The sequence below is a fragment of the Gorilla gorilla genome, chromosome 9, assembly GCF_029281585.2.
Source record: "Gorilla gorilla gorilla isolate KB3781 chromosome 9, NHGRI_mGorGor1-v2.1_pri, whole genome shotgun sequence".
In the NCBI taxonomy this organism is placed as follows: Eukaryota; Metazoa; Chordata; class Mammalia; order Primates; family Hominidae; genus Gorilla; species Gorilla gorilla.
The window spans coordinates 68,628,724-68,656,212 of NC_073233.2; the positions used below are offsets into that span (position 1 = coordinate 68,628,724).

The 27,489-nt window shown below is 49.4% G+C and overlaps 1 protein-coding gene and 1 long non-coding RNA gene across 3 annotated transcripts; one reads left to right on the plus strand and one right to left on the minus strand.

Annotated features, from left to right (window-relative positions):
* Positions 1-8,938: 8,938 nt before the first annotated feature.
* Positions 8,939-13,652, minus strand: LOC134756450 (uncharacterized). The gene is made up of 2 exons (XR_010129120.1): positions 13,465-13,652; positions 8,939-10,313 (listed from the first exon to the last, which is right to left on the minus strand). It is a non-coding gene; the product is annotated as an uncharacterized lncRNA (long non-coding RNA).
* Positions 10,687-18,848, plus strand: ZP1 (zona pellucida glycoprotein 1). Of its 2 annotated transcripts, XM_004051291.3 has the most exons (12): positions 10,687-10,884; positions 12,270-12,391; positions 12,662-13,025; positions 13,457-13,600; positions 14,082-14,269; positions 14,342-14,439; positions 16,285-16,412; positions 16,498-16,687; positions 16,757-16,898; positions 18,094-18,175; positions 18,290-18,409; positions 18,675-18,848. In XM_004051291.3, the coding sequence occupies exons 1-12, from the start codon at positions 10,689-10,691 to the stop codon at positions 18,815-18,817; spliced, it is 1,917 nt and encodes a 638-aa protein (XP_004051339.2). In that variant the 5' UTR covers positions 10,687-10,688; the 3' UTR covers positions 18,818-18,848. The 2 variants fall into 2 exon arrangements, with proteins under 2 accessions (XP_004051339.2, XP_055210209.1); XM_055354234.2 differs by lacking the exons at positions 10,687-10,884; positions 12,270-12,391; positions 12,662-13,025; positions 13,457-13,600 and adding an exon at positions 13,720-13,969.
* The last annotated feature ends 8,641 nt before the right edge of the window (positions 18,849-27,489 follow it).

The following is a 27,489-nucleotide window of genomic DNA, read 5'->3' on the forward strand; positions in this document are numbered from 1 at the left end:
ACAGAGTAAAACTCCATCTCAAAAAAAAAAAATGGAAATTCAAACTAAAAAACAAAAACAAACAAAAAAAACACACAGGCTCAAAGCCCTAGGATAAGAGAAGTTTGCATTTCATTGTTCCCTAACTCCTTACTCTCATTTGCTGACCAAGCTTCCTGGGGTCAGGACCATCCCTTCAACCTCAGCATCTCAGCACCTAATGGATACTCATTAAAACATTTTAAGAACTCAATACCCCTGTATCGAGGCAAAGGCACCTCCCATGAGATGGACAGCACAAGCATCTTCCATTTAGGCCTAGTCTTAACGCAGAGACTAATGCATAATACGCTCTTGCTGAGAGGCTACCATCATGATTGGAAAATGAGTAAATTCTATGCCCTTGTGATGGGGATAATACATCTCACTGTAGGCCAATATGGCAGATCAGTAAGAGCCTTGGTGATCCAAATCATTAACAATAGGAAAATGTCCCCTCTCCTCCAGGTCAGGGAAGGCTTGATTTCCAAAGACAAATGCCTGCAGCCCTCCAGAGAACATAGGTGGATGATTCCATTCTGCATGGGGAAAGTGCCCTCTTTTCCACCCCCCCCCCCCCGACGCCCAACCCACTGAACCACAGACAAGGCCACGTGTGCCTTGTCTGCGCACAGAGAGTGTCAGGCTGTGGTTAAGCCCAGGGACTCTGGGGCCAGACCACCAGTGTCTGGATCTGGCACTGCCACTCCTCAGCTATGTGATCTTGGGCAAGTAACTTCACAGCAGTAAAATATGAACTTTAAATGGTGTTCCTTCTGCACAGTCCCACCCTCAAAGGACAGGGGTTGGAGCCCAGATTTATCTTTGGACTAAGAAAAAGAATCACCCCTTCCCCACCACCCCACCCCACAGACACGTCTCAGCACCAGGGCATCAGGCTTGAGATAAGGCACAGCCCTTCCTCTGGATCTCAGCCCACCCTTGACCCTTCCACTGGTATCCTTGTGCAGTGAACATCCTGCACAACCTCTCCCGGCCACCCTGCTGAGGTGCTTCTTTTCTGGCTAAAAAACCCTTACTCATCTGTCCCTTCTCAGTCCTTGTTTCCAGTCCTGTAATCACTGTAGTGACTCATGTCCAGCCCCAGTGCGAGTGTGTTTCTCTCTAAAGAAAACCCAGTGTGTGTGTTCTCTCTAAAGAAAACGTATTACTAAGTAAACAAAAAAAGCTACTAAGCTTAAAGTTACCAAAACAAGTTCCAGATGAGCAGGGCCCAGAGGCATTTTCTGAAGAAGAGCCATGCCCTGCCTTATCCCATGGCTTGTGTCCCCCAGGACTGGGAGAAAGATGCAGCTGCACTCAGGCTCAGGCCCTAGTCCCTAAATTACAACCTCCTCCAAGGCTTGGAACTTAACATCAGAGGCAGTAAGAGCGGAAGTCGGGTCCCTCGCTGCCTCAGCATCACCTTCTGCCATGGAGGAGATGAATCTGAGCCTGTCGCTTCCTGGCACACGGGACCTCTGCTGCATCTCTGCTGCCCATGGGAGCTGTCCAGGTTCCCAACCTAGCATTCAAGGCCTCTCAGGATCCAGTGCACCAACCACCAGTCCCTGCACCCCCTTCCTCATGTCCACAGCTACCCCATCCTTTCTTTCCCCACCTCCATGCCTTGGCACGTGCTGCTGAGAATGCCACTTCCCCTCCACGACTCATCCTGCAGGGCCTCTTTCTGAGACCACCAATGTCACTAGATACTCAGAGGATACTTACAGCATCAATGTTTAACAAATACAGCCAAGGGAGCAAAGGAATGAAGGAGGGGCCGATGGAGCCCCCAGGCGTAGGCCCAGCTCAGATGGGCTTTCTTCTCCCTCTAGGAGGGTTTTTTTATGTTCCTTTCTGGCCACTTTAAAGAAGTCAGTCAAACAGGAAGTGAGATGCAGGGCAGGAAGCAGGGTGAGGCCTGCCCTGGGATCCTCCAGCCCCTTGCTCGGAGGCCCTCGAGCTACCCACACCCAGTAGAGGAGCAGCATGGCAGGGCCCCAAATGATACCTTGGGGAGGCCCAGGTTGAGTTCCCTGGTGCCACCATCACCCACAGGACTCCTCGCATGGCCAACAAGCCCCTCGGTGATCCAGTCCCACCCAAGCCTCCCCTGGCATTGCTGCCACTCCCTAGTGGCATCCTGTCATCAGCCAGCACTCACCACTGTCCCCTCCTGTCCTGTGCACACCAGGCTTTTTCTGTACACACCAGGCTGTTTCTGTGCACACCAGGCTGTTTCTGTGCCCTGGCTTATGCTGTTTGTGCTCTGCTCTGGAATGCCTTTTCTTCCCTTGGCCTCTCAGTGAACTCCTATTCATCCTTCAAAACCCTGGTTAGAGGTTGCCTCCTCTGGGAAGCCTTTGCTGATTCTCTCAGACAGACCCACTTGCTGTCCCTCCCTCCCACATCTCCACTTCACTTGACCTGCAGCCCCTCTTGTCTTCCCTGGTAACTCTTGTTCACACAACTGTTCACCACCCTCATGAGCCACCTGAGGACAGAGACTTATTCCTGTTTTATCTTCTCACCTCCAAAGGCAAGCAGAGGGCCTGACACATGAGAGGGGTCCCAACAAATATTTGCTGAACAGAATGAATCTCTAAAATTGGCTTCCATGTGCAGACCTCAAAGGACCCCAGTCCCTTGTGGTGACCCATTCTGGGACCTTTACTTTTTTTTTTTTTTTTTTTTTTTTTGAGACTGAGTCTCACTCTGTCGCACAGGCTGAAGTGCAGTGGCCCTATCTTGGCTCACTGCAACCTCCACCTCCCGGGTTGAAGCGACTCTCTTGCCTCAGCCTCCCAAGTAGCTGGGACTGCAGGCGTGCGCCACCGCACCCGGCTAATTTTTGTATTTTTAGTAGAGAAGGGGTTTCACCATGTTAGCCTGGCTGGTCTCGAACTCCTGACCTCAGGTGATCTGCCTGCCTCAGCCTCCCAAAGTCCTGGGATTACAGGCCTGAGCCACTGTGCCCGGCCCCATTCTGGAACCTTTCTTACCCATGGTCTGGTGCAATTCTCCATGGCTCTGTCTTCACCTGCAGTGGGTACAACCTTGGGGACTGATCGCTTTATAGTAGGAAGGAAGACAAGAAGGCAGAGCAGGCAGAGGCAGCCCTGGCCTGGGCTCAGGCCCACACATGTGCCAGGCAATCGTCGCAGAAACAACAGTGGTGTATTTGTTTCCTCAGGCTGTCAGAACAAACTACCACAAACGTGGCAGCTTTAAACAACAGAGACTTATTCTCTTACAGTCTGGAAGCCAGAGTCTGTAATCAGATGTCAGCACTTCCTCCGAAAGCTCTAGAAAAGGAGACTTTCTTGGCCTCTCCAGCTTCTGGTGGCTCCAGGCGTCCCTTGGCTTGGGGCTGCATCACTGCAATCTCTACCTCCTCTTTACCCGGCCTTCCCCCTCCCTCTTTTCATGTGTCTCTCCCAGAGTACTGGTCACTGGACTTAGGGCTCATCTGGATCATCCAGGGTGCTCTCATCTTGAGATTCTTAAATCGATTACATCTGCAAAGTCCTCTTATCCAAATAAGGCCACATTCACAGGTTCCAGGGGTTAGGTTGTGGACATGTCTTTTGAGGGCCACCATTCAACACATTGAAAGCAACAATAGCTTCTGGGTACGGTGGCTCATGCCTGCAATCCCAGCACTTCAGGAGGATGAGGTGGACAGATCACTTGAGGTCAGGAGTTCGAGACCAGCCTGGCCAACAGGCAAAACCCCATCTCTACTAAAAATACAAAAATTAGCCAGGTGTGATGGTGCATGCCTGTAATACCAGCTATTCGGGAGGCTGAGGCAGGAGAATCGCTTGAACCCAGGAGGCGGAGGTTATGGTGAGCCGAGATCCTGCCACTCCACTCCAGCCTGGGTGACAGAGCGAGACGCCATCTCAAAAAAAAAAAAAAAATGAAAACAGTAATAGCTAACACTTATGGGGCACTCACTATGTGCCAGCGTAAGGCTGAACCTTGCTCATGGATGAGCTCATCAAATATTCACGCACACCCTCTGAGTTAGGTACCACTATCATCGTCACTCACCAAGGGGAAAACTGAAGCTCAGAGAGCTTAAGCAACCCTACCAAGCCTGCTCAGCTGGGGAGCAGAGGAGCTGGAGTTCAGAGCCATGTGGTCCAGCAGCAGAGCCCAGCTCTTCGCAGCTGATGAGATTCTCTGAGGTTCTTTGTTCCCTCAGGGGAAGCAGGGCTGCCTGTCTTCAGTTAAATGCGCTCCTACTGGCCTTCTGGGAGCATCTCTGCGGTGAGCATGATCCATACACACACACACAGCTGGCGCTCTTCTTGGGTTACTCTGCAGGCCCCGGAGTGAGGCAGCCTGCTTCCTGCTGGTTTCCTGGCATGCATGGATCCCCTGAAAGGGGATTTTGTCTTTCTAGCCTAGAGAGGCTCCATCCTCCTCCAGTGCCTTCCCTAGGCTCTATTCACAGAGGAGACAGGGCAAGCAACTGATACTTACACGGCGCCCCACTTAGGTGGACTGTATTCTTAGTTCCATTTTATAGATTAAGAAACTCAAGTTCCAACTGGGTGCGGTGGCTCACGCCTGTAATCCCAGCACTTTGGGAGGCTGAGGCAGGCGGATCGCAAGGTCAGGAGATCGAGACCATCCTGGCTAACATGGTGAAACCCCGTCTCTACTAAAAATATAAAAAATTAGCCGGGCATGGTGGCCGGCGCCTGTAGTCCCATCTACTCGGGAGGCTAAGGCTGGAGAATGGCGTGAACCGGGAGGCGGAGCTTGCAGTGAGCCGAGATCGCGCCACTGCACTCCAGCCTGGACGATAGAGTGAGACTCTGTCTCAAAACAAAACAAAAAAAAAAAAAAGAAAGAAAGAAAGAAAAGAAAGTGAAGTTCCATTTAAAAAAAAAATTCATAGGTTAAAAACAGAAAGAAAGAAATGAACAAACAGGTTTACAAAGAGGCCAAGTGGCCAGGTGTGGAGGCTCATGCCTGTAATCCCAGCACTTTGGGAGACAGAGGCAGGCAGATTGCTTGAGCCCAGGAGTTTGAGACCAGCCTGGGCAATATAGCAAGACCCCATCTCTAAAAAAAAACCCAAAAACCAGAAGCCAAGTGGATAAAGCCAAGATTCCAAGTCAAGTCACCTCCATCTGACCCTCTCTCCTTATCAATAAAAATAATCGTGGTTGTAATGGCTATCGTGTTCAAATGATAACCATGTGCAGACCCTGTTCTGCCTGCTTCACATGGATTATGTCATTTAATCCTCAGAGCAACCCTACAATTTAGGTGCTATTATAACCCCATTTTATAGATGAGGAAAGCAAGTCACAGAGCAGGGAAGGGACTTTTCCAAGGTCTCCAGTGGGTGAGCAGAAGAGCTGGGATCCTCCCAGGCTGATGAGTCTTGGTGTCCATGAGTCTTTGCAAGAACGTAGAGTCGTAACTGAGGGCTCAGGGCGCTCGTGCTCTCTCTCTTTCTCTCTCTCTCGGATACTCTGGTACCCTTTTCCCAAAGGTGTTCTGCCCTTGGCCCTGAGGAAGCCCCCCTTCTCTTTCCCTGCCCATTTCCAGCACCTTGGGAGACGCACTTTCCCCATGGGTCCATGACCAGTGGGGAAACACCTCTCCGTGTCTTATCTAATTGCATCCCCACCATAATCATTCTCATCCTTACTCTCCAGATAGAGGAAAAAAGCCGGTAAGTGACTTCCCAGGGCCCTTGTGCTCATAAACAGTGAGCACCAGGCAGAATCCAGGCCTCTCAAAGACTCCAGCTGATTCTCTCTCTGGCCCCTAAAAGCCCCCGTTAGGAAAAGTTCTCTCTTATGATAGCAAATAAATGCAGAAGGAAGGGTAGAGTTAGAGAACCACCACCCACCTGGCAACCACCACACTAGCCAGTGAACATTTGAAGAGGAGCAGGATTGATTACATAGTCTCAAAGTATCTCCGTGTAAGATACTCATGAATTACAAAGAGAAACATCATTACTTTATGGTGGAGAAACCTGGCAGACACCACCTTATCCAAGTGATCAAAGTCACATCAGCAATAACAGGACAAGCCAGAGGGGTGTGCCTCGAGATACTGAGAAGGACACAACATCACTTCTGTACAAGCTGAATTGTATCCCCCCAAAATTCATAGGCGAAATCCCTAACCCTCCAGCCCCATCCCTCAGAATGTGACTGTATTTGGAGATAGAGCTTTTAAAGATGTGATTTAAGATTGAGGCCCTTAAGGTGGCCCTAACCCAATCTGACTGGTGTCCTTAGAAGAAGAGGAAATTTGTTTTTGTTTTTTGGGATGGAGTTTCACTCTGTCTTCCAGACTGGAGTGCAGTGGTGCCGTCTTGGCTCCCTGCAACCTCCACCTCCCAGGTTCAAGTGATTCTCCCACCTCAGCCTCCTGAGGAGCTGGGATTGCAGGTGTGCACCACCACACCCAACTAATTATTTTGTATTTTTAGTAGAGATGGGGTTTCACCATGTTGGCCAGGCTGGTCTCAAACTCCTGACCTCAAGTGATCTGCCCACCTCGGCCTCCCAAAGTGCTAAGATTACAGGCGTGAGCCACCGTGCCAGCCAGAAGAAGAGGGAATTTGACCATTCAAAGAGACACCAAGGACGCACCAGCACAGGGGAAAGACCACGTGAGGACTCAGTGAGAAGACGGTTGTCTGCAGGCCAAAGAGAGAGACCTCAGGAGCAACCAGACCTGCCGCCACTTTGACCTAGCACATCCAGGCTCCAGAGCTGTGAGAAAAAGACTGTTATTTAAGCCACTCAGTCTGTATTTTGTTACAGCAGCCAAACGGACTAATACAAGGCCAAGATGCATCAACTAAATCTAATGTAACCAGGAGAAAACACCAGACAAACCCAAACTGAGGGCCATTCTGCAAAATCATCCGGCTGTACTCAAAAATGTCAAGGGTATGAAAGACAAAAGAAGATAGAAGGGCGGTCCCAGATCAGAGGAGGCCAAGAGGCACGCCAGCGAGACTCTGAGCCTGGATTGGATCCTGCAGACTCCCAAAACCACTGTACTCCTTTGCCATGAAAGTCACGGTTAGGACAGTCGGCAGATGTTGAGTAATTGTCAGAGCAGGAGCACCGTCATCTCGGACAAATACTGCCACTTTAAGCTCCAGCTCCCTTTCTAGCCTCATGCATTTCAAGGAAATCACTTCTCTTCTAACTACAACAGCCAGAAAGAGCAGACAGTAAAATACAGGTAAGACAGCTCCGGCACAGAGCGGGGTGGAGGGAAGGTCTCTTTGGTAACTGCCAAACTTCACCCTCACACAATGAGCCCCAGTAAAACAGTGGGCCTTAATAAGCACATTCTTTTTCCTTCAGGGGCACTAAGATAGGGAAGCTAAAAGCAGACTCGGGGGATATGCCTGTAGCTGCAGAAAGATATATGGGAACAGACACACAACTCTCCCTCCCAGATACGCACAGCAAAGAGACACAGAAGCAGTCCAAGCCTCTGATAAACTCCCCCGCCCTGAATCCTTAAAAACTTAATCTGTAAGAGAGTGGGGCTCTGACCTAACTCGGCCAGCCGCCCCTCTCAGCTTTACTCAAAATAAACCTGTCCCTGTTGCCTGTTGAACCGCCCTTTGATGTTGCTTTCCTCTTTATTTCTTACAATAATGTCTGCAGATTAGGTCGTTGTGTTTATACCACTGTTGGTTTCCTGATTTTGATCATTTGACTGTAGGGGTGATTTGTTTTTTTAGGAAATGTATACTGAAGCAATTAGAGGTAAAGGGGAATCTGTCATTTCTGCAACTGACTCTTGAATGATATGGAAGAATGTGTGCGTGTGTGCGTGTGTGTGTGTCTGCACACATGCACAGAGAGAAAGCAGGAGCTACAGCAAATGTAAAAGGTGAACAGTGAACATCTGAGGAATCTGGAGGAGGCTATATGGAAATTCTGCAAATCTGAAATAATTTCAAAATTAAAAGTTTAAAATTTCCACATCGTCCCTCAGGGAAAATCCACCCCACTACCCCCTCCTGCCTGGCTCCTCTCCTTCCCCTCCTAGTCCTTCCCTCGCCAGCACCCTCAGCCTGCCTGGAGTCCTTGTCCTGGACCTTTGTGTGACCTGCTTCCTCCCTCCTCCTCCAGCTCTGCTCTCCCCAGATCCCCATTGCACCATCCCTGTCCTCCCCGCCTCCTCCCACCTCTGCTCAGGACCCCTTTCCTCCAAAAACACTTCCATGTCGCCCACCCTCGATGCTGTGTTGGGTGACTCTTCCCACTGTGCTCCCAGAGGGACTCCCACCCCGCCCCACCAAGCTTTCCCAGCTGAGCTTTAATCACAGTAGAAGTGAATTATTGCCAAGCATTAAATCATTACTACACCTGGTGCCCATGACTTGTCTCTTTGTGTCTTCCTATCCACCATGTGGGCAAGGAAAGCATTATCACCCCCAGTTTACAAACAGGAAACCTGAGGCTCAGAATAGATAATGCATCTGAGTCACAGCTAAGAAAGTGGTTGGGGCACCATTAGAACCAACTTTTTTTGTTTAAACTTTTATTTTAGGTTCAGGGTTACTTATGCAGGTTTGTTATATAGGTAAATGCAGGTCCAGAGGGATTGTTGTACAGATTATTTCATCACCCAGATACTAAGCCTAGCACCCAATAGTTATTATTTCCACCCTTCTCCTTCCTCTTACCCTCCACCCTTCAGTAGGCCCCAGTGTGTGCCATTCCCCTCTATGTGTCCATATGTTCTCATCATTTAGCCTTCAGTTATAAGTGAGAACATGTGGTATTGGTTTCTGTTCCTGCATTTGTTTGCTAAGGATAATATCCTCCAGCTCCATCCATGTTCTTGCAAGAGACGTGATCTCATTCTTTTTTATGGCTGCATAGTATTCCATGGTGTATGTGTACCACATTTTCTTTTTTTTTTTTTTCTCTTTTTCTTTTTTTTGAGACAGAGTCTCGCTCTGTCACCCAGGCTGGAGTGCAACAGTGCAATCTCGGCTCACTGCAACCTCCGTCTCCTGGGTTCAAGCGATTCTCCTGCCTCAGCCTCCTGAGTAGCTGGGACTACAGGTGCGTGCCACCACACCCAGCTAATTTTTGTATTTTTAGTAGAGACAGGGTTTCACCGTGTTAGCCAGGATGGTCTCGATCTCCTGACCTCGTGATCCACCCGCCTCGGCCTCCCAAAGTGCTGGGATTACAGGAGTGAGCCACCATGCTCAGCATGTACCACATTTTCTTTATTGAGTCTACCATTGATGGGCATTTGATTCCATGTCTTGGCTATTGTGAATCGTGCTGCACTGAACGTATGCACGCAGGTTCAGTGTCTTTATGATAGAACAATTTATATTCCTTTGGATATAAACCCAGTAATGTGATTTCTGCATCAAATGATAGTTCTGTTTTCAGCTCTTTGAGGAATCACCACACTCCCACAGTGGTCGAACCAATTTACACTCCCACCAAGAGCGTATAAGCATTCCTTTTTCTCTGCAACCTCACCAGAACCAGGCTCTTAGCTATCAAGCCTCTTGCTCTCCCCTTCCAGCAGCTGCTAATTATAATAGCTGCATTTTCTAATGTTTGCTGAGCTCAGTTTCCTAATGTTTGCTGAGCTCAAATGCTACTGGGCCCTAGGCTAATCACTTGCAGGAATTAGTGCCAGGACGTGGGGCTGGTGACAGTCCCTTCCCCAGAGGATGGTCAGGCGGTATAAGGAGCTAACACAAGCAAGGCCTGGCACTGTAATCATGGCAGACCACAGGCCGTTCTTGTTGTTTCCAGCCACTTTTATGTCTTAGAACTGTTCTAGATTTGCAGAACTGAGAAGATAGTACAGATAGTTCCCATACACCGCAGGCCCAGTTTACCCCATAACTGATCTTACTTGAGTATGATACATTTATTACAATTAATGAACAAACAAATGTGGACACATTATTATTAACTAAAATCCACTTTCTTCACTTTTACTGCCTTTTTCTGTTCCATGATCCCATCCAGATGCCACATTACATTTAGTTGTCCTTGTTATTTTTTATTAGTCATAGTCATCATCATATTGACCGGCTGAATCCTCAGGAGAGCCCTTGGAGGTGTTACTGGTCTGTTTATTCACCTGCAGTCCCCATTCCGCTGCCAGCTCTGAGGGCTGTGTCTTCCTGGTCTTGCTCTAACTCCCCTAAAGCCCTGCCTGAGGAGCTGTGACTGCACTAACCAGGCCGGCAGCTCCCAGTGGTCCTGAGGCCTCAAGGCAGGAAGGAGGACCTGCAGAGCCTGTTGGGGCAGGAAGGGAATGCAGAAAGGCTGGGGTGAGAGGGAGACAGTGGAGGGCCTGAGGTCTGCAGTGCCACCTCCTAGCCCTGGATCCCTTCCTACAGCCCATCTGCAACCTCAGTTTTCTGGAAAGCTCCCTCCTCCCTTCCAAAGCCACAGCTGTGAGACAGAAAGCCAGGGTGAGGGGCCACGTGCAGCTTTCTGCCTCCCGCTGCCTTTGGAGCAGGAGTTTCACCACAGCCCCTGGTGGCCAGGTGGGTGCTCCTCCAGGTGGGCCCCCTTTGCCCTTACAGGCACCCACTTGCCACCTCCTCCATAAAAGGCCTGGGCCCAGCTCTGGTGGCGAGGGAGTAGGGGGTGTGTCTATGGCGTCTCATGGCAGGAGGCTCAGCCACGACCTGGGGTTACCGTGTGGCCCTGCTACTGCTGGTCGCCACCCTGGGGCTGGGTAGGCGGCTCCAGCCCGACCCTGGCCTCCCAGGCCTCCGGCACAGCTACGACTGTGGGATCAAGGGAATGCAGCTGCTGGTGTTCCCCAGGCCAGGCCAGACTCTCCGCTTCAAGGTGGTGGGTGAGTGCTGGCAGAGTCCTGGCCCCTGCCTCCCTGGCCACGGGCTGCTGCCAGAAGGGAGCTGGGACCCTTCCCCTGGAGAAGGAGCAAGAACAGAGGCCTCCCTCCAGCCTGGGGGTGTCCAGCCCCCCACCCCCTCACCACAGAAAAGGGCAAGGAGGAGAATCATCACCCAGGGCAGCTTCTCCCACGTTAGTGTGCGTGGGAAACACCTGGCCACCTTGTTGAGGTGCGGGTTCTGATTCAGTGGACCTGGGGCAGGGCCAAGCCTCTGCATTTCTTTTCTTTTTTTTTTTTTCTGAGACAGTCTCACTTTCAATCTGTTCTCCAGGCTTGAGTGCAGTTGGCACGATCTCAGCTCACTGCAACCTCCACCACCCAGGTTCAAGCAATTCTCCTGCCTCAGCCTCTTAGTAGCTGGGACTACAGGTGTGTGCCACCACGCCCAGCTACTTTTTGTATTTTTAGTAGAGATGGGGGTTTCACGATATTGGTCAGGCTGGTCTCGAACTCCTGACCTCAGGTGATCCACCTGCCTCAGCCTCCCAAAGTGCTGGGGTTATAGGCGTGAGCCACTGCACCCAGCCTAGGCTCTGCATCTCTAACCACACTCAGTCAAAACTGAGGCTGAGGGTCCATAAACCACTTCCAGCAGCAGGACCTAGTAGGCGTGGCCTGGTGTGGGTTTGGAACTGGGGTTTGGATCTGCAGCTTCTATACGGGATGATCTTGGACAACTGACCTGACCGATAAGCCTCTGTTTCCTCATCTGCAAGGTGGGGAAGATGAACCTGGCCGTGCTCATGGAACAAGGGCATGGGGACACGCCCACACCCAGGGAGTGCCCAGGCTGTTCTGGGGCAACAAGCAGGGTGGACACCTAGGGGGTGTCTCCAAGCAACTGCAGCAGCCACAGTTAACCTGGGAAATGGGTTCAGATCTTTCTACAAAGCCCAGGATTCAAATCCTCATTCTGCCCCTCATTGTGTGCATCTGAGAAAGCTCACGCACCCTCCCTTCCTCAGCTGCCTCAGCCACAGGATGTGGATAACTAAGCTTAAAAGAAGTGATGTGAAATACTCAGGCCAGTGCCTGAGACCCTGTGTATCCCTTCTCCACCTCATCTTCGTGCCTGCCTGCTGCCGTGTGCTGTGAGCAGGGAACCCTAGCCAGAAAGATCCTAAGACCCTCCCATCCCCTTACAGCTGTGGAAACTGAGAGCAGAGAGGGGAGGGGGCTTGCCCAAGACCACACAACAAACTAATAGCAAAGCTAAGGCAAGAACCCAGGTCTCCTGGCTGCTGAGTGGGAACTCCTTCCGAGACCCCAGCAACCTCTCCCTGCACCCTTCAACATCCCTGGCCCCTCCCCTTCCCCCACTGCAGATGAATTTGGGAACCGATTTGATGTCAACAACTGCTCCATCTGCTACCACTGGGTCACCTCCAGGCCGCAGGAGCCTGCAGTCTTCTCGGCCGATTACAGAGGCTGCCACGTGCTGGAGAAGGTAGGGGTTGTTCATGCTGTGGCACAGGGGCAAGCTTGTCCTAGTGTCATGTCAGGCTGAAGAGGCCCCTCATGAACCAGAAAGGAGCCAAAGCCGAAGATCTGTTGAGCTGGTGGGTGAGGGAAACTAAGTTCTGGAAGGTACTTTCTGGAATCCACCATGAATCCAGCTCCCTGCCTAACGGCCAGCTCAGCTCTCGTGGGCCCGTCCCCTGCCTGGGTATGCTAGGTGGCCTCACCTTGCTGCTCTATGATGGCCTCTCACCTGCAGGATGGGCGTTTCCACCTGAGGGTGTTCATGGAGGCTGTGCTGCCCAATGGTCGTGTGGATGTGGCACAAGACGCTACTCTGATCTGTCCCAAACCTGACCTCTCCAGGACTCTGGACTCCCAGCTGGCACCACCCGCCATGTTCTCTGTCTCAACCCCACAAACCCTTTCCTTCCTCCCCACCTCTGGCCATACCTCCCAAGGCTCTGGCCATGCCTTTCCCAGCCCACTGGACCCAGGGCACAGCTCTGTTCACCCAACCCCTGCTTTACCATCCCCTGGACCTGGACCTGCCCTCGCCACCCTGGCTCAACCCCACTGGGGCACCTTGGAACACTGGGATGTGAACAAACCAGATTACATAGGTACGCAGGACGTCTGAGTGTACTTACCCTCTGTCTGGGGACTTCTGGAGTACAGGGTGGCCTAACAGCCTTTTACTGGGCTCTAAGCCATTTCTTTTTTTGTTTTTTTCTTTTTTCAGAAAAAGCTGATTCTTTCATTCCTTTGTAGTATTTGGAAAACAGCTTTAAACATGTACAGGTATACTAAAGCTAGAAGAGGTCTTGTAAATTTGTTTCCTAACTTTAGGCAGAAACTCATTAAAACCATTGCCAGCAACACCTGATTCTCAGAAAATATTCTCCAGAAATTTCAGTAATATTCAGTTTTGAGGGAGGACATTTAGTGTGCTGGCTAAGAGCACAAGCTCTGGAGCAGGTTCCCAAGATTCAATTCCAGGGCCATGATTTGCAAACTGTGTGCCTTCAGCCTCATCACTCTGTCCCAACCCTAGGTACCCACCTGAGCCAGGAGCAGTGCCAGGTGGCCTCAGGGCACCTCCCCTGCATGGTGAGAAGAACTTCAAAGGAAGCCTGTCAGCAGGCTGGCTGCTGCTATGACAACACCAGAGAGGTTCCCTGTTACTATGGCAACACAGGTACAACCTCCCACCCCAGCAAGATCCTGGTCCCTTGGATTCTGAAGCGGAAGGAGAGCTGTCTCCTCCAGCTAGTGGAAACTGCTTCCTATCCTCCTCCTGGAGAGCCCAACTCCCAGAGCAGATGGCAGAGGAGACCTTTAGATGGGGCGGTCACATGTCCCAACTGGCCTTATAACAACTGTCCCAGGGAACTGTTAATAGATCTACCTTACACACATCTGGACTTTCAGATCTAAAACACCCTGGTTTGGATGACAGATTATACGGTGAACCTACTTTTAGAGTGTAGTTCAACTCATTTGTCACATGGATGAGAAAATCAGTCCATAAAGGGTTTGCTGGGGCCAACACCAGCCTAAGTGGAGAGTAAGCGTCCAGACTCCCAGACCGGCACTTAAAGCCTGGCTGTCACCCAGCCATCCCGTCTCTGTGCTGGATGGACACCAAACCCCAAGGCCCTCATCTGCCTTTGTCCCAGCTACTGTCCAGTGCTTCAGAGATGGCTACTTCGTCCTCGTGGTGTCCCAAGAAATGGCCTTGACACACAGGATCACACTGGCCAACATCCACCTGGCCTATGCCCCCACCAGCTGCTCCCCAACACAGCACACGGAAGCTTTCGTGGTCTTCTACTTCCCTCTCACCCACTGTGGAACCACAGTGCAGGTAGGAGCCGGGACCACAGGCTGGGGCCTGGTCCCCCACCAGAAAGCCTCACCCAGCTGTCTCTTCCCACAGGTGGCTGGCGACCAGCTCATCTATGAGAACTGGCTGGTGTCTGGCATCCACATCCAAAAGGGGCCACAGGGTTCCATCACGCGGGACAGCACCTTCCAGTAAGCGCAGCCCTCCTCCTACAGGCGTGGCTGTGTGCTAGGGTGTCAGGGGGCACAGGCGAGCTCAGTACAGGCTTCGGAGCCATCTTAGCTCAAACCCAGGCTCTGCTGTTACCTGGCTATGTGATCTTAGGCAAGGGGCCCACCTCTTCCCAGCCTCCCCTGCTGGTTAGGGGAAATGTCCCTCTCTCAGGGCAGACGTGAGTGTTAAGTGGAGCCCTTCCATGCCTGGCCTGCAGGGCTTGGCTAGAAGCCCAGGGCCAGTCCTGAGAGAGCTGGAGTCCTGAGAGAGCCCTGTCTTGGTCTCTCCAAGAACCAAGCTCAAAGCAACTGAAAGCATCCCCTTCCAGGTCCCAGGAGGAGGCTGAGGCTACGGCTGTTGCCCCTCCTAATGTCAGGTTAAGAAGCCACAGATGAAGTTGAAGATACCTCTCTGAGGATGTGGTGGGAGAGGAACTGGGTGGGGGAGGAACCCCTCATTGTTAGGGGCCTCCTGGACCTGCTGACTCAAGAGGCAAAACCAACCCAGGTGCCCAGGATGCCAGTGGGGGTGACCCGAGGGAATGTGTCTGTCACGCCTGGCTCTGAACCTGTGTGACCAGGGGCAAAGCACCTAACTTTCACCCTGTGGGACAGAGCCAATGGGTTGTAGAAATCTTGTGCTTGACAATGCATCATTGCCGGGCATCTCCTTCCCCTTCCCACCCTGCCGTGAGGGTTGGGGAGCAGGGGACTGTGTCACAGTTCAAATGTATTTGGCTTTAAAGCTCTAAGTAGCACAGAGGTGGTAGCTCACGCCTATGATACCAGCGCTTTGGGAGGCCTAGGTGGGAGAATTGCTGGAAGTTCAAGACTAGCCTGGGCAACACAGCGAGACCCCATTTCTCTTTTATTTTAATTAAAAAAACCCCATAAGTTCTTATGGCCAAGTGGTGGAGGACAAGTCTGTGTCATGCCTTAGACTCTCTGACGTAAGAGCTCTGGGAGTCAGCCAGAGGTCAACAGAGTGCCTAGGGATTCTCAGAGGGAGGCAGAAGTCAGGGGGAAACAGCTGTAGCTGGCAGGACTAGGCCAGAGAGCTCCTCAGACACAAGGCCTTCAGAACAGGGGTGAGCCACTTATACCTACTCAGCATCTCCTTGGTGCCAGGCCTCTGGGGTGCTAGGAGGGTGTTGGCCCCACCAGAGTGTGGAGGAATGGCCACCGTGGCCCTTAGGCTAGTGAGGAAGATGCTAGACACTGTGGCCTCTAGGCTGTGGCAAACCAGCTGCAACTACAAGGATAATGAAGACACAGGTGCATTATCTTGTGATCTCACTCAGTCTCAGTGCCCTCAAAGGGAGGCAGTCACAGCCATTTTACAAATGAGGACACTGAGGCTTAGGTTAGAAGACTTGCTTTTGGTCCCAAAGCCTGTAAATGCTAAGAAGACTCAAACCCAGGTCTGTCGGGAGGCAGAGCACCTAGGCTCATTCACCAGCCTCAACTGTCAGGCTCCAGGGGCCTCGAATGGCACAGCAGGCAGCTGTGGGTAGCCAGGGCAGACCCAACAAGGTGCCAGCCCCCCGAGGGCCCATCTCTATCCTGCTGTATTCTCCCACCAGGTGCAGGGCCTGGCATAACAGGCTTGAGCCATCCCAGGGAGACCAGGTGGGCAGAGGATGGGGCAGGGTGAGCTTCCTGAGCCTGCCTTGGAAATGCTGAGTATTGCTTAAGTAGCATCCATCTGCCCTGCTGGACAGTACCCTATTTGTTGCACCCACGGAGTTGGTGCCTAGTTTATTACGTAAACAGGATGCTCTGATTCTGTGTCTTCTCCCCCACCCTCTTGCACGTGGACTTCAGGCTTCATGTGCGCTGTGTCTTCAACGCCAGTGACTTCCTGCCCATTCAGGCGTCCATTTTCCCACCCCCATCGCCTGCTCCTATGACCCAGCCCGGCCCCCTGCGGCTTGAGCTGCGGATTGCCAAAGGTATGCTATGCTATCCCTGCTCTCTTCTGGCCCCCACTTCCCTGACGCACAGCCCGCCCTGGCTCATGAGTCACTCTCCCTGCAGACGAGACCTTCAGCTCCTACTATGGGGAGGATGACTATCCCATTGTGAGGCTGCTCCGAGAACCAGTCCATGTGGAGGTCCGGCTTCTGCAGAGGACAGACCCCAACCTCGTCCTGCTGCTGCACCAGTGCTGGGGCGCTCCCAGTGCCAACCCCTTCCAGCAGCCCCAGTGGCCCATCCTGTCAGACGGGTAAGTGCCCCCACACTCCCCCCACCTGCTCTGCCTCCTGTAAACAGCCTCTCTGACTTCTCTTCTCAGATGCCCTTTCAAGGGCGACAGCTACAGAACCCAAATGGTAGCCTTGGACGGGGCCACACCTTTCCAGTCGCACTACCAGCGATTCACCGTTGCTACCTTTGCCCTCCTGGACTCAGGCTCCCAGAGAGCCCTCAGAGGACTGGTAAGAAGCCCCGGCTGCCGCATGCCTGGTCCCATCTGTTAAGTGGGAGGAGCTGGTCGCCAAATCCCTCTGGCACCCTGTGAACTTATATGGACAAAGTTCTGGGATGGGGCTTGGCGTCTACCAGGTGTCATGGAAAGCAGCGGGCTTCGGGTCAGCAAGAAGGTAACCCATAACCACCACCAGGAGGAAGGAAAATGCTGCCTGTGCTGCAATCAGCCCTAAATCTGAACTCTGGTCATGGTGTTCTAGGGTGGCCTCGCCTCACTTCTGATTCCAGAAATGATAATGTGTTCCATGTAATTCTTTGAATTTTAACTCAGCAACTTCTCCAGAAGGTAAAGGTAGATAAACTCAGGGTATATTTAGGTTTCCTATGTAATATACAGATGGCCTCAGAGGTGACAGATGCACTTGTCCCATTGAACAATGTATCTTTCACATCACATACCCAAATCTCTAGATTCTTAAATCACTGCCTGTTATTATGTCAGATGTAGACTGATTTCACTTGGAAGCACTGGTTAGTGTGGCTTCGTTCTCATCTCTGCTGTGTGCTGCCTCCTGATCCAAGAGACACTGACCTGCCTAGATGAGGGGTGCCCATGAGTGAGGCCTCCTGGGTGCTGGGTTGGGTCAGCTCCTCCTGCTTCTGGTCCCATAGGGCACTGCCCCTGCCCTTCTGTATCTGGAAGCGGTGGTAATCTGCCCTCCCATCTGCCCCCAGTCACTGGTCTCCGGGGGTCACAAAGGGAGGGCAAACATCTATTCTCCTGCTGCCTGGCCAAGTCCCACCTCCTTGGAATTTGCTGTCTCCCTCAGTAGGGCAGGTGGAAGGGAGAGAGCCAGCCCTCCCAGGGGCTGTGCAGCCAGAGGCAGCATTGGTGAAGCAGGCCCGCCAAGGACTGGGGCATTACGAAGTGCGGTGGTCCCCGCCTGCAGGGCACTCCACTGCAGACCTGGACCTTGGGGAGCGAGGAAGGTGTGGATTTCAAATCTGGAAGGAACACATTCAGCTCCGCACTCCCTCAGCATGGGCAGCAGTCACCATCTTGGTCAAGCAGCTCAGATTTCTCCCTGCCTGGCCAGCAGCAGCCTAGACTTGGCCCAGCTCGGGGATCCCATGTCCTTCCCTTTGTGCTTCCTGCCCGGTGGCACTGAGCCAGCCACTTTGATGTTCTTCTCCTTCCACCAGGTTTACTTGTTCTGCAGCACCTCTGCCTGCCACACCTCAGGGCTGGAGACTTGCTCCACTGCATGCAGCACTGGCAGTACAAGTGAGTCTGGGTTGCGAGTGGTATTTGTTCCTTCATACATCTTCAGGCCTGTGCCTGGCCTCTGGGCCACAGGGGCAGGAGACCAGCCCAAGATTTCATTCTTCCCCTGGGCAGGACAGCGACGATCCTCAGGTCACCGTAATGACACTGCCAGGCCCCAGGACATCGTGAGCTCTCCGGGGCCAGTGGGCTTTGAGGATTCTTATGGGCAGGAGCCCACACTTGGGCCCACAGGTAGGAGGGCTTCTGGGTGGGCCCCTCAGGCCTTACCCACTCTCAGCCCCCAAGATTGTGCTGACAAAACAGGGATGCTCCAGCCATAGCTGAGGGCAAGAGATGGTGTCACTGCAGTCAGTGGGGAACTAAGTGAAGACAGACACAGTCCACCTCATCTGCAGAAAGGCAGCTTCAGCTCTGCCCAGTGTGATACAAAGTTCTGGGGTGGAGGGGAGGGTTGGAGGGGCCTCACCCAGCCCTGCCAATCCCGTCTCTCTGACAGACTCCAGTGGGAACTCCAGCCTGAGGCCTCTCCTTTGGGTGGTCCTTTCGCTGCCAGCTGTTGCCCTGGTCCTTGGGTTTGGTGTCTTTGTGGGCCTGAGCCAGACCTGGGCCCAGAAGCTCTGGGAAAGCAACAGACAGTGAATGGGCTCAATAAACAATCATTTCAAACCTACTGAAACCAGGTTGTGGAGAAGTTATTTGTGACGACTAGAACAGAACTATTTCTTATGTGAGAAACTTCCTCCAAGTCAGCTCTGTCCTTCCAGAACTGTGACGTCGATTACAAATACTTCATATATGCCACACCCTGCACAGAGGCCAATGTCCCCCAAGGCTCAACTCGGGAGCCTCTGCCTCTCCATAAGGAACGGTGGCATTTCAGGCAGAGCAAACAGGACAAAGATACTGGAGGTTAAGACATTGACAGTCAAAGAACAGCAACAGCTGGGAACTGGGCCCCTGGCAGGAATGAATGGCTTGTGAAGGCTTGTCACCTCCTCACAGACACAGGAGTTCTGACAAGGGCATCCTCAAAGCACCCTGAGCAGCTGCTGTCATGGATAAGGGTTACTCTAAGACTGAGTTGAAGGAGCACTTCACAGACCCCCTGAGCCTGCCAGCCTACCGCTAAAGGCTGCATTTCTGACCACAGCCTCCCATCCCTTCCCCTGGCCTCCCAAGACTATCCATGTGGGAAGGGAAGGGCTGGCACAGGAGGAATGGCAGCCTGCTGGCCCTGACACTGGCTGCCATGGTGGGCATGGCCACCAGACAGGTCTGTGCCAGTGCTGGCTATGCCGCTGAGCCCAGTTTGCCCATGTATGGCATGGGCCTTCATCTCTGACTTGGCAGCAAAGCCCTTTCCAGACATGTCAATCCTCTAGGTGGAGAAGGGGACAGGATGCTAGGGTTTGGCCTCAATGGGACAGGGAGAAGAATCTGGTAGGGAAGCCTGAACTTGGTTTCAGACACCTTTCCGGACTTCAGGTAGAGCATGAGCTTAGAGAGCTGTTACAAGGGGAGCTGAGGTACTCAAGTCATGCCTGTGGCCTTAATACTGCATGTACCCCCTACTCACCCAGCTCTGGCCTACTCAGCCTTTCCTGTCTTCAGAATACTGGACAAGCATGTGGACCCCAGAGCTGGCTTCTTACTAGCTGTGTGATATTCAGTAAGTTACTCAACTTCCCTGGGCCTCAGATTTCTCATCTGTAAAATGAGGTTAATGTCTATTCCCATGGAAGTATTGGATAAAATGAGTTAACAGATAAGAATGCTTAGAATAGTACATAACAGCCAACAGTAACTGGGTGCTATTAACTACTGACTAGAATTTCATTTCCTCTTGCCCCAAGCCTAATGCTTACTTAGTTTTTGTTGTCAATGTTTTGGTTTGGTTTTGTATGTACAAGTTTACAGGCCAATACGAAGAGGGGCTAGGGGAAGCTGCTGTCTTTTGACTCTTCTAGCTAGAGGGAGAACATAAAAGGCAGGAAGGCCCAAACATTTGCCATGGAAGCTAAGTGACTTCCCTTCTCTGGGCCTGTCTTCCCATCTATGGCTAGCAACGGTCAGTCTTGCCCTGCCCAACTTCCTGGCTTGTACAGGGAGACACAGGATATATCCTGCAGGGTCAGTGTGATATAGGTGAGGATTCTTAGCTTGGCTGGTTGGAGAAGCCAGGTTGACTTGGTCTTAGGGGCCTGGGTTCTGGTTCCTTCCAGCATTAACTCCTCCTCCTTCCCCTCCCTCCATCATACGAGCTCATGTAAGGATTTCAAACTTCCAGAGGTACCAATTGGAATAATGCTGTGTAACTGAATTTGCTTTAACACAAGGGTAGATGTCTTGTGTCATTTCCTATCATTTCAAATAGAGGTAGTCTCTAAACTGCGGTTGAACTATGATATTTGATCTGTTGATAGAGACCAAGTGGGTTAAGGATGACGAGTGTTGAACACAATTACTTAAGCATATAGTTCTTTGTATACTATTTTCTTGAAAGACAGTCTTAGAACTGCTGGGTCAAGACCACACCTCTTATGACTGTGGGGCTCGGGACTGTCTGAGTGTCTCCCCACCCAATCCCACTGTGCAGGCTTGCTACCACAGGCCAGTAACACTCTAAATCTTTGCCTATCTGAGCATCATAAGGCAAATGGCATTGGCCGTTTTGAAGGGGCTCTTTTTGATTAGAAGTCAAGCATCTTTCTAGCCACTGGTATCGCATAAGTTACCCTTCATGTCTTTTATCTACTCTCCACTATTTCTCTCCTCATCTGTAAAGAGCTTTCACAAATCAAGGGGCCAGTATCCTCATTTTATAAATTTTCCATCTAATTGGCCATTGGCTTTTCTCTGCCGGGTTCTTTTATCTTAGAAAGAATTATGTAACAGTGAATTTTTCCCTCTCATATTTGTATTTTTGAGTATGGCAAAGACTTTCCCCTATCCTATATAATCATCCAAGTATCCATTTGCTTTATTGTGATATTCCAGTAACAATGCAATTGTGTATCTCCTACTTCCAAGTGTATATAGGTACATGATTTTGGCAACTGATAAATTGTGCATAGATTTTGTCAACAATTCCATGTCAAAGGAGTCTGTTTACTGAAACAAATATACAAACTATATGAACAATGAAGTTCACTGCAGTGCTAGCTTTCTCTCGGGGGAAGCAATCTAAACTTTGGCTTTCCTAGATAACAAAATTTAGTCTAAATTTTGCTCAATTTAAAGCTTTCTTCCTCCCTTCTTACCGCCTCCTGATGTGAGCAGGCCCCTGCTGGACCTTAAGAACAATTCATCAGACCCGATGGGGACAATAACCACTGTCTCTGACCTGTGGCAGGAAGCAGAGCTGCTCAGGGCCCGTCAGGTTTTGTCTCTTCCTGCCCTTTTGGGGAGGTGGGGATGGGGATGGGGGCAGAGGCTGTGGCTATATCTATATAAGACCTAAGGGAATCCCGTCTTTCCATTCCCCAGGCCCCCACCAGCTTCCATATACTTACATTATACATTGAGAGCAAATTAACTTCATGGTGCTTTGTTTTTAATAAAGGGGACAGAATGCTTCACCGCCTGTTAGTTCAGCTGAATTCAACTCCCTGTCTGGACACTTATGTGAGAACATTTCATGGAAAAGTGCCACTTCTGTTCCAGCAGTAGGAACACTAGATACTCGGATCAACCTGAAGTAAACAACTAAAATACCAGATTATAAATATTTTAAAATATTCTTAGACTAGTGTTGAATTAACATGGGGAATGAGGCATGCAGATAGGCCAAAAATAAAAAGCAAAAACTCTGGGAAGTAAAATCAGCTTCTATTCTGGGAAGTTCTACAGGACTCTGGAGACCTTGGCCTTCTGCTTTGATGAGTCCAGGGAACTGTAGATCAAGCCCAGAGCCTACAAAGGCAACAAGTCCAAATGCAGGGCCTCCTCTAAAGCTGGAACTTCAGAGGTCCCAGTCCTCAGTGCAAGAGTGAAGGAGAAACAAGCCTCTGGCAAGAGTGGGCAGCAAGGAATCCTGCCTATTTTTATCATGGGGCTGGATGTATTGAAAAAAAAAAATCACCTTGAGAATGAAAAGTGTAATTCCCTCTTCTCTGGTGTGTGCAGTCAAATCCTCAGACTGAAGGAGAGAAGAGAAAGAACCCCTTAGGTTCAATCTAGGAACAAACCTCAAGGGCTGAATTTAATTTAAAGTGATCCCCAGGCTTCAGGAAGAAGCAAATGCAGATCCTGTCTGAAAGGTGATTTCAGCCAAAGCCTCAGAGAATTATGACAGATCAAGTTGCAAACAAGATGAACACCTCACAATAAGTCACAAGATAACAATACACAGTGAAAAGTCAGGGCACAAAGTGAGAAGATAGTTGCAATACATTCTTGACAAAGGATTACTATCCAAAAATACGTTTAAAACTGCTACAAATCAAGAAACAGGTAACACAAATAGAAAAATAGGCAAACGATACTAACAGGCATTTCACAAGAGGAAAAACTCAAATGGTCTGTAAGTGGCTGAAAAGATGCTCAACTTCAACAGTAATCATCAATGTGAAAAATTAAACTTCAAGATAATATTATACACCCACCAGAGTGGCAAAAATTAAAAAGCCAGAAAATAAGCATTGGTGAGGGTATGAAGACAGGAACATTCTACCAATGTTAATTAGAATATAAACTGGTATACCTATGTTGAAAAATTGTCATTCCCTAATATATAAGTCCTCTCCTAACTATCCCAGAAAAACCCTTGCACCAGAATGTTTACAGAAACACTATAATAGCAAAATAAAAATAAAAAACTAGAAACAACCCATATGTCCATCATGAACACTAGAACATAAATACACTCCGGTATATTCCTACAATCAAATTCTATGATGAATGAGAGGTAAGAGTTAACCTGTTTGTCCCTGGCAGGCTGGCCTCCCAGGAAAGGAGTTGGCCCCTTACAAGGTTCCATGGAATCTGTCCATTGCTAAGTGCCTAAGACACTGATCAATTACAAGGTTTGGACCCCAGCCCTTTAATCATATCAGAGGAAGGGCTGATGCTTCTCCAGCCACGAACACACTGCAGTAAATCCTGCTGCTGGCTGACCACATCAAATAACTGCAACAGCAAAACTCAGACCCTAGAGCCTTGATCATAGCAGGAGGAGGAGCTGTGCTTCCTAATCATGCAGCTTAAAAGCCCCATAGCCCAATGGCCAGGATCCCTCTCCCAGCGTGCACTGTCCTAGAATGAATGGGCCATACAGGACCGGCACATCTGCTGCTGCTGCTCCTACCTTCAATAAATGCTGTCACAGTACCTGATGTGAGTTCTGTTTGGCCATTTTCCTTTGTTTTCCCAGTAGTGAATGAACTAGGGCCATGTGTGTAAATACAGGTAAATCTCAAGGACGATGCTGAGAAGATGAAATCAAAGAAACTAGATTGAATGACTTCATTTATATAAAGTTCAAAAATCAGTCCCCAAAACCCCAATGTAGTAGTAAAATCATATAGAAAAACAAACGAATGATCAGCACCAATTTCAGGGTAGTGGTTTTCTCTGCAGGGGCAGGGAGCGATGCATTCATTGAGGAACACACTGATGGCCCCTAATGCTTTCTTCAGCTGGCTGGTGGACACAAAGATGTTTACTATTCTTTAAACTGTACAGGTATATTTTTAGACACTTTGGGTGAATATTTCAGAAAACTTTTAACCTCCTGGCCTGCCTTACTACAATCTGCTGGGCCTGTCTCCAACCACAGTGCTGCTCCTCCTTCCCCAGCTGCCTGTTCCCTCAAACCTGCTTTCTCACTCCTTCCCCAGGCAGTGGGGCTGCCAGTGCCTTTGCTCACACCAGACACCCCTACTCTGTTCCTCTGTCCTATGTCCACCTAAGGAACTTCCACTTCAAAACGCGGCTGTGCCACCTCCCCTAGGTCCACCTGACATCCTAAACAGTTGCACATCCTGTCCTCTGTGCTGGCAGCTCTATCAGAACTCTAGCATCATGTCTGTATTGCTCTGTTGACTCCTGCCTCCGTGCCTGGATTATGTTCCAGCCGCTTTGTGTCAACAGAGCCTTAGGTTTACTAATGCAGCAGAGAAGGCAGTCAGACCATGCCTTTATTCAACAGGTGTCAAGTGTCAGGGACCACCATGACCTTGGCGACATATGTCAATATAGTTAAATCTCAAGGACAATGCCAGTGCAGGCAGAGCAGGGAAGATGCACGGTAGTCAACATTTACTGAGTGCCTCATCTCTACATGAAACAGTTCACTTAATTCTCAAGAGCCCTGGAACAAAAGGCAACAGAAACTTCTGCAGACTTAAACGTCCCTGTCTGACAGCTTTGAAGAGAGTAGTGGTTCTCCCAGCACGGAGTTTGAGATCTGAGAACAGACAGACTGCCTCCTCAAGTGGCTCCCGAGTAGCCTAACTGGGAGACACCTCCCAGTAGGGGCCAACTGACACCTCACACGACCGGGTGCCCCTCTGAGACGAAGCTTCCAGAGGAAGGATCAGGCAGCAACATTTGCCATTCTGCAATATTTGCTGTTCTGCAGCCTCTGCTGTGATACCCAGGCAAACAGGGTCTGGAATGGACCTCCAGCAAACTCCAACAGACCTGCAGCTGAGGGTCCTGACTGTTAGAAGGAAAACTAACAAACAGAAAGGACATCCACACCAAAACTCCATCTGTACGTCACCATCATCAAAGACCAAAGGTAGATAAAACCACAAAGATGGGGATAAACCAGAGCAGAAAAGCTGAAAATTATAAAAATCAGAGCTCCTCTTCCCCTCCCAAGGAACGCAGCTCCTCGCCAGCAACGGAACAAAGCTGGATAGAGAATGACTTTGACGAGTTGAGAGAAGGTGGCTTCAGACGATCGGTAATAACAAACTTCTCTGAGCTAAAGGAGGATGTTCGAGCCCAGCACAAAGAAGCTAAAACCTTGAGAAAAGATTAGACGAATGGCTAACTAGAATAAACAGTGTAGAGAAGTCCTTAAATGACCTGATGGAGCTAAAAACCATGGCACAAGAACTACATGACGCATGCACAAGCTTCAGTAGCTGATTTGGTCAAGTGAAAGAAAGGGTATCAGTGATGGAAGATCAAATGAATGAAATGAAGCAAGAAGAGAAGTTTAGAGAAAAAAGAGTAAAAAGAAACAAACAAAGCCTCCAAGAAATATAGGACTATATGAAAAGACCAAATCTACGTCTGATTGGTGTACCTGAAAATGACGGGGAGAATGGAACCAAGTTGGAAAACACTCTTCAGGATATTATCCAGGAGAACTTCCCCCAGCCTAGCAAGGCAGGCCAACATTCAAATTCAGGAAATACAGAGAACGCCACAAAGATACTCCTCAAGAAGAGCAACTCCAAGACACATAATTGTCAGATTCACCAAAGTTGAAATGAAGGAGAAAATATTAAGGGCAGCCAGAGAGAAAGGTCAGGTTACCCAAAAAGGGAAGCCCATCAGACTAAGAGCAGGTCTCTTGGCAGAAACTCTACAAGCCAGAAGAGAGTGGGGGCCAATATTCAACATTCTTGAAGAAAAGAATTTACAACCCAGAATTTCATATCCAGCCAAACTAAGCTTCATAAGTGAAGGAGAAATAAAATCCTTTACAGACAAACAAATGCTGAGAGATTTTGTCACCACCAGGCCTGCCTTACAAGAGCTCCTGAAGGAAGCAATAAACATGGAAAGGAACAACCGGTACAAGCCACTGCAAAAACATGTCAAATTGTAAAGACCATTGATGCTAGGAACAAACTGCATCAACTAACGAGCAAAATAACCAGCTAAGATCATAATGACAGGATCAAATTCACACATAAAAATATTAACCTTAAATGTAAATGGGCTAAATGCTCCCATTAAAAGACACAGACTGGCAGATTGGATAAAGAGTCAAGACCTATCAGTGTGCTGTATTCAGGAAACCCATCTCACGTGCAGAGACACACATAGGCTCAACATAAGGGGATGGAGGAAGATCTACCAAGCAAATGGAAAGCAAAAAAAAAGCAGGAGTTGCAATCCTAGTTTCTGATAAAACAGACTTTAAACCAACAAAGATCAAAAGAGACAAAGAAGGCCATTACATAATGGTAAAGGGATCAATTCAACAAGAAGAGATAACTATCCTAAATATATATGCACCCAATACAGGAGCATCCAGATTCATAAAGCAAGCCCTTAGAGACCTACAAAGAGATTTAGACTCCCACACAATACTAATGGGAGACTTTAACACCCCACTGTCAACATTAGACAGATCAATGAGACAGAAAGTTAACAAGGATATCCAGGACTTGAACTCAGCTCTGCACCAAGCAGACCTAATAGACATCTACCAAACTCTCCACCCCAAATCAACAGAACATACATTCTTCTCAGCACCACATCGCACTTATTCCAAAATTGACCACATAGTTGGAAGTAAAGCACTCCTCAGCAAATGTAAAAGAACAGAAATTGTAACAAACTGTCTCTCAGACCACAGTGCAATCAAACTAGAACTCAGGATTAAGAAACTCACTCAAAATCGCTCAGCTACATGGAAACTGAACAACCTGCTCCTGAATGACTACTGGGTACATAATGAAATGAAGGCAGAAAGAAAGATGTTCTTTGAAACCAATGAGAACAAAGACACAACATACCAGAATCTCTGGGACACACTTAAAGCAGTACATAGAAGGAAATTTATAGCACTAAATGCCCACAAGAGAAAGCAGGAAAGATCTAAAATTGACACCCCAACATCACAATTAAAAGAACTAGAGAAGCAAGAGCAAACACATTCAAAAGCTAGCAGAAGGCAAGAAATAACTAAGATCAGAGCAGAACTGAAGGAGATAGAAACACAAAAAACCCTTCAAAAAATCAATGAATCCAGGAGCTGATTTTTTGAAAAGATCAACAAAATTGATAGACTGCTAGCAAGACTAATAAAGAAGAAAAGATAGAAGAATCAAATAGATGCAATAAAAAATGATAAATGGGATATCAACACCGATCCCACAGAAATACAAACTACCATCAGAGAACACTATAAACACCTCCACGCAAATAAACTAGAAAATCCAGAAGAAATGGATAAACTCCTCAACACATACACCCTCCCAAGACTAAACCAGGAAGAAGTTGAATCCCTGAATAGACCAACAATAGGCTCTGAAATTGAGGCAATAATAGCCTACATCCAGAAAAAGTCCAGGACCAGACGGATTCACAGCCAAATTCTACCAGAGGTACAAACAGGAGCTGGT

Coding starts and splice junctions, on each gene's coding strand:
- ZP1 (XM_004051291.3), top strand. CDS start 10,689: ATGGCAGGAGGCTCAGCCACGACCTGGGGTTACCGTGTGGCCCTGCTA. Junction 13,026..13,456: donor GAACAAACCAGATTACATAG/GTACGCAGGACG, acceptor TCCCAACCCTAG/GTACCCACCTGAGCCAGGAG. Junction 18,410..18,674: donor GCCCACACTTGGGCCCACAG/GTAGGAGGGCTT, acceptor TCTCTCTGACAG/ACTCCAGTGGGAACTCCAGC.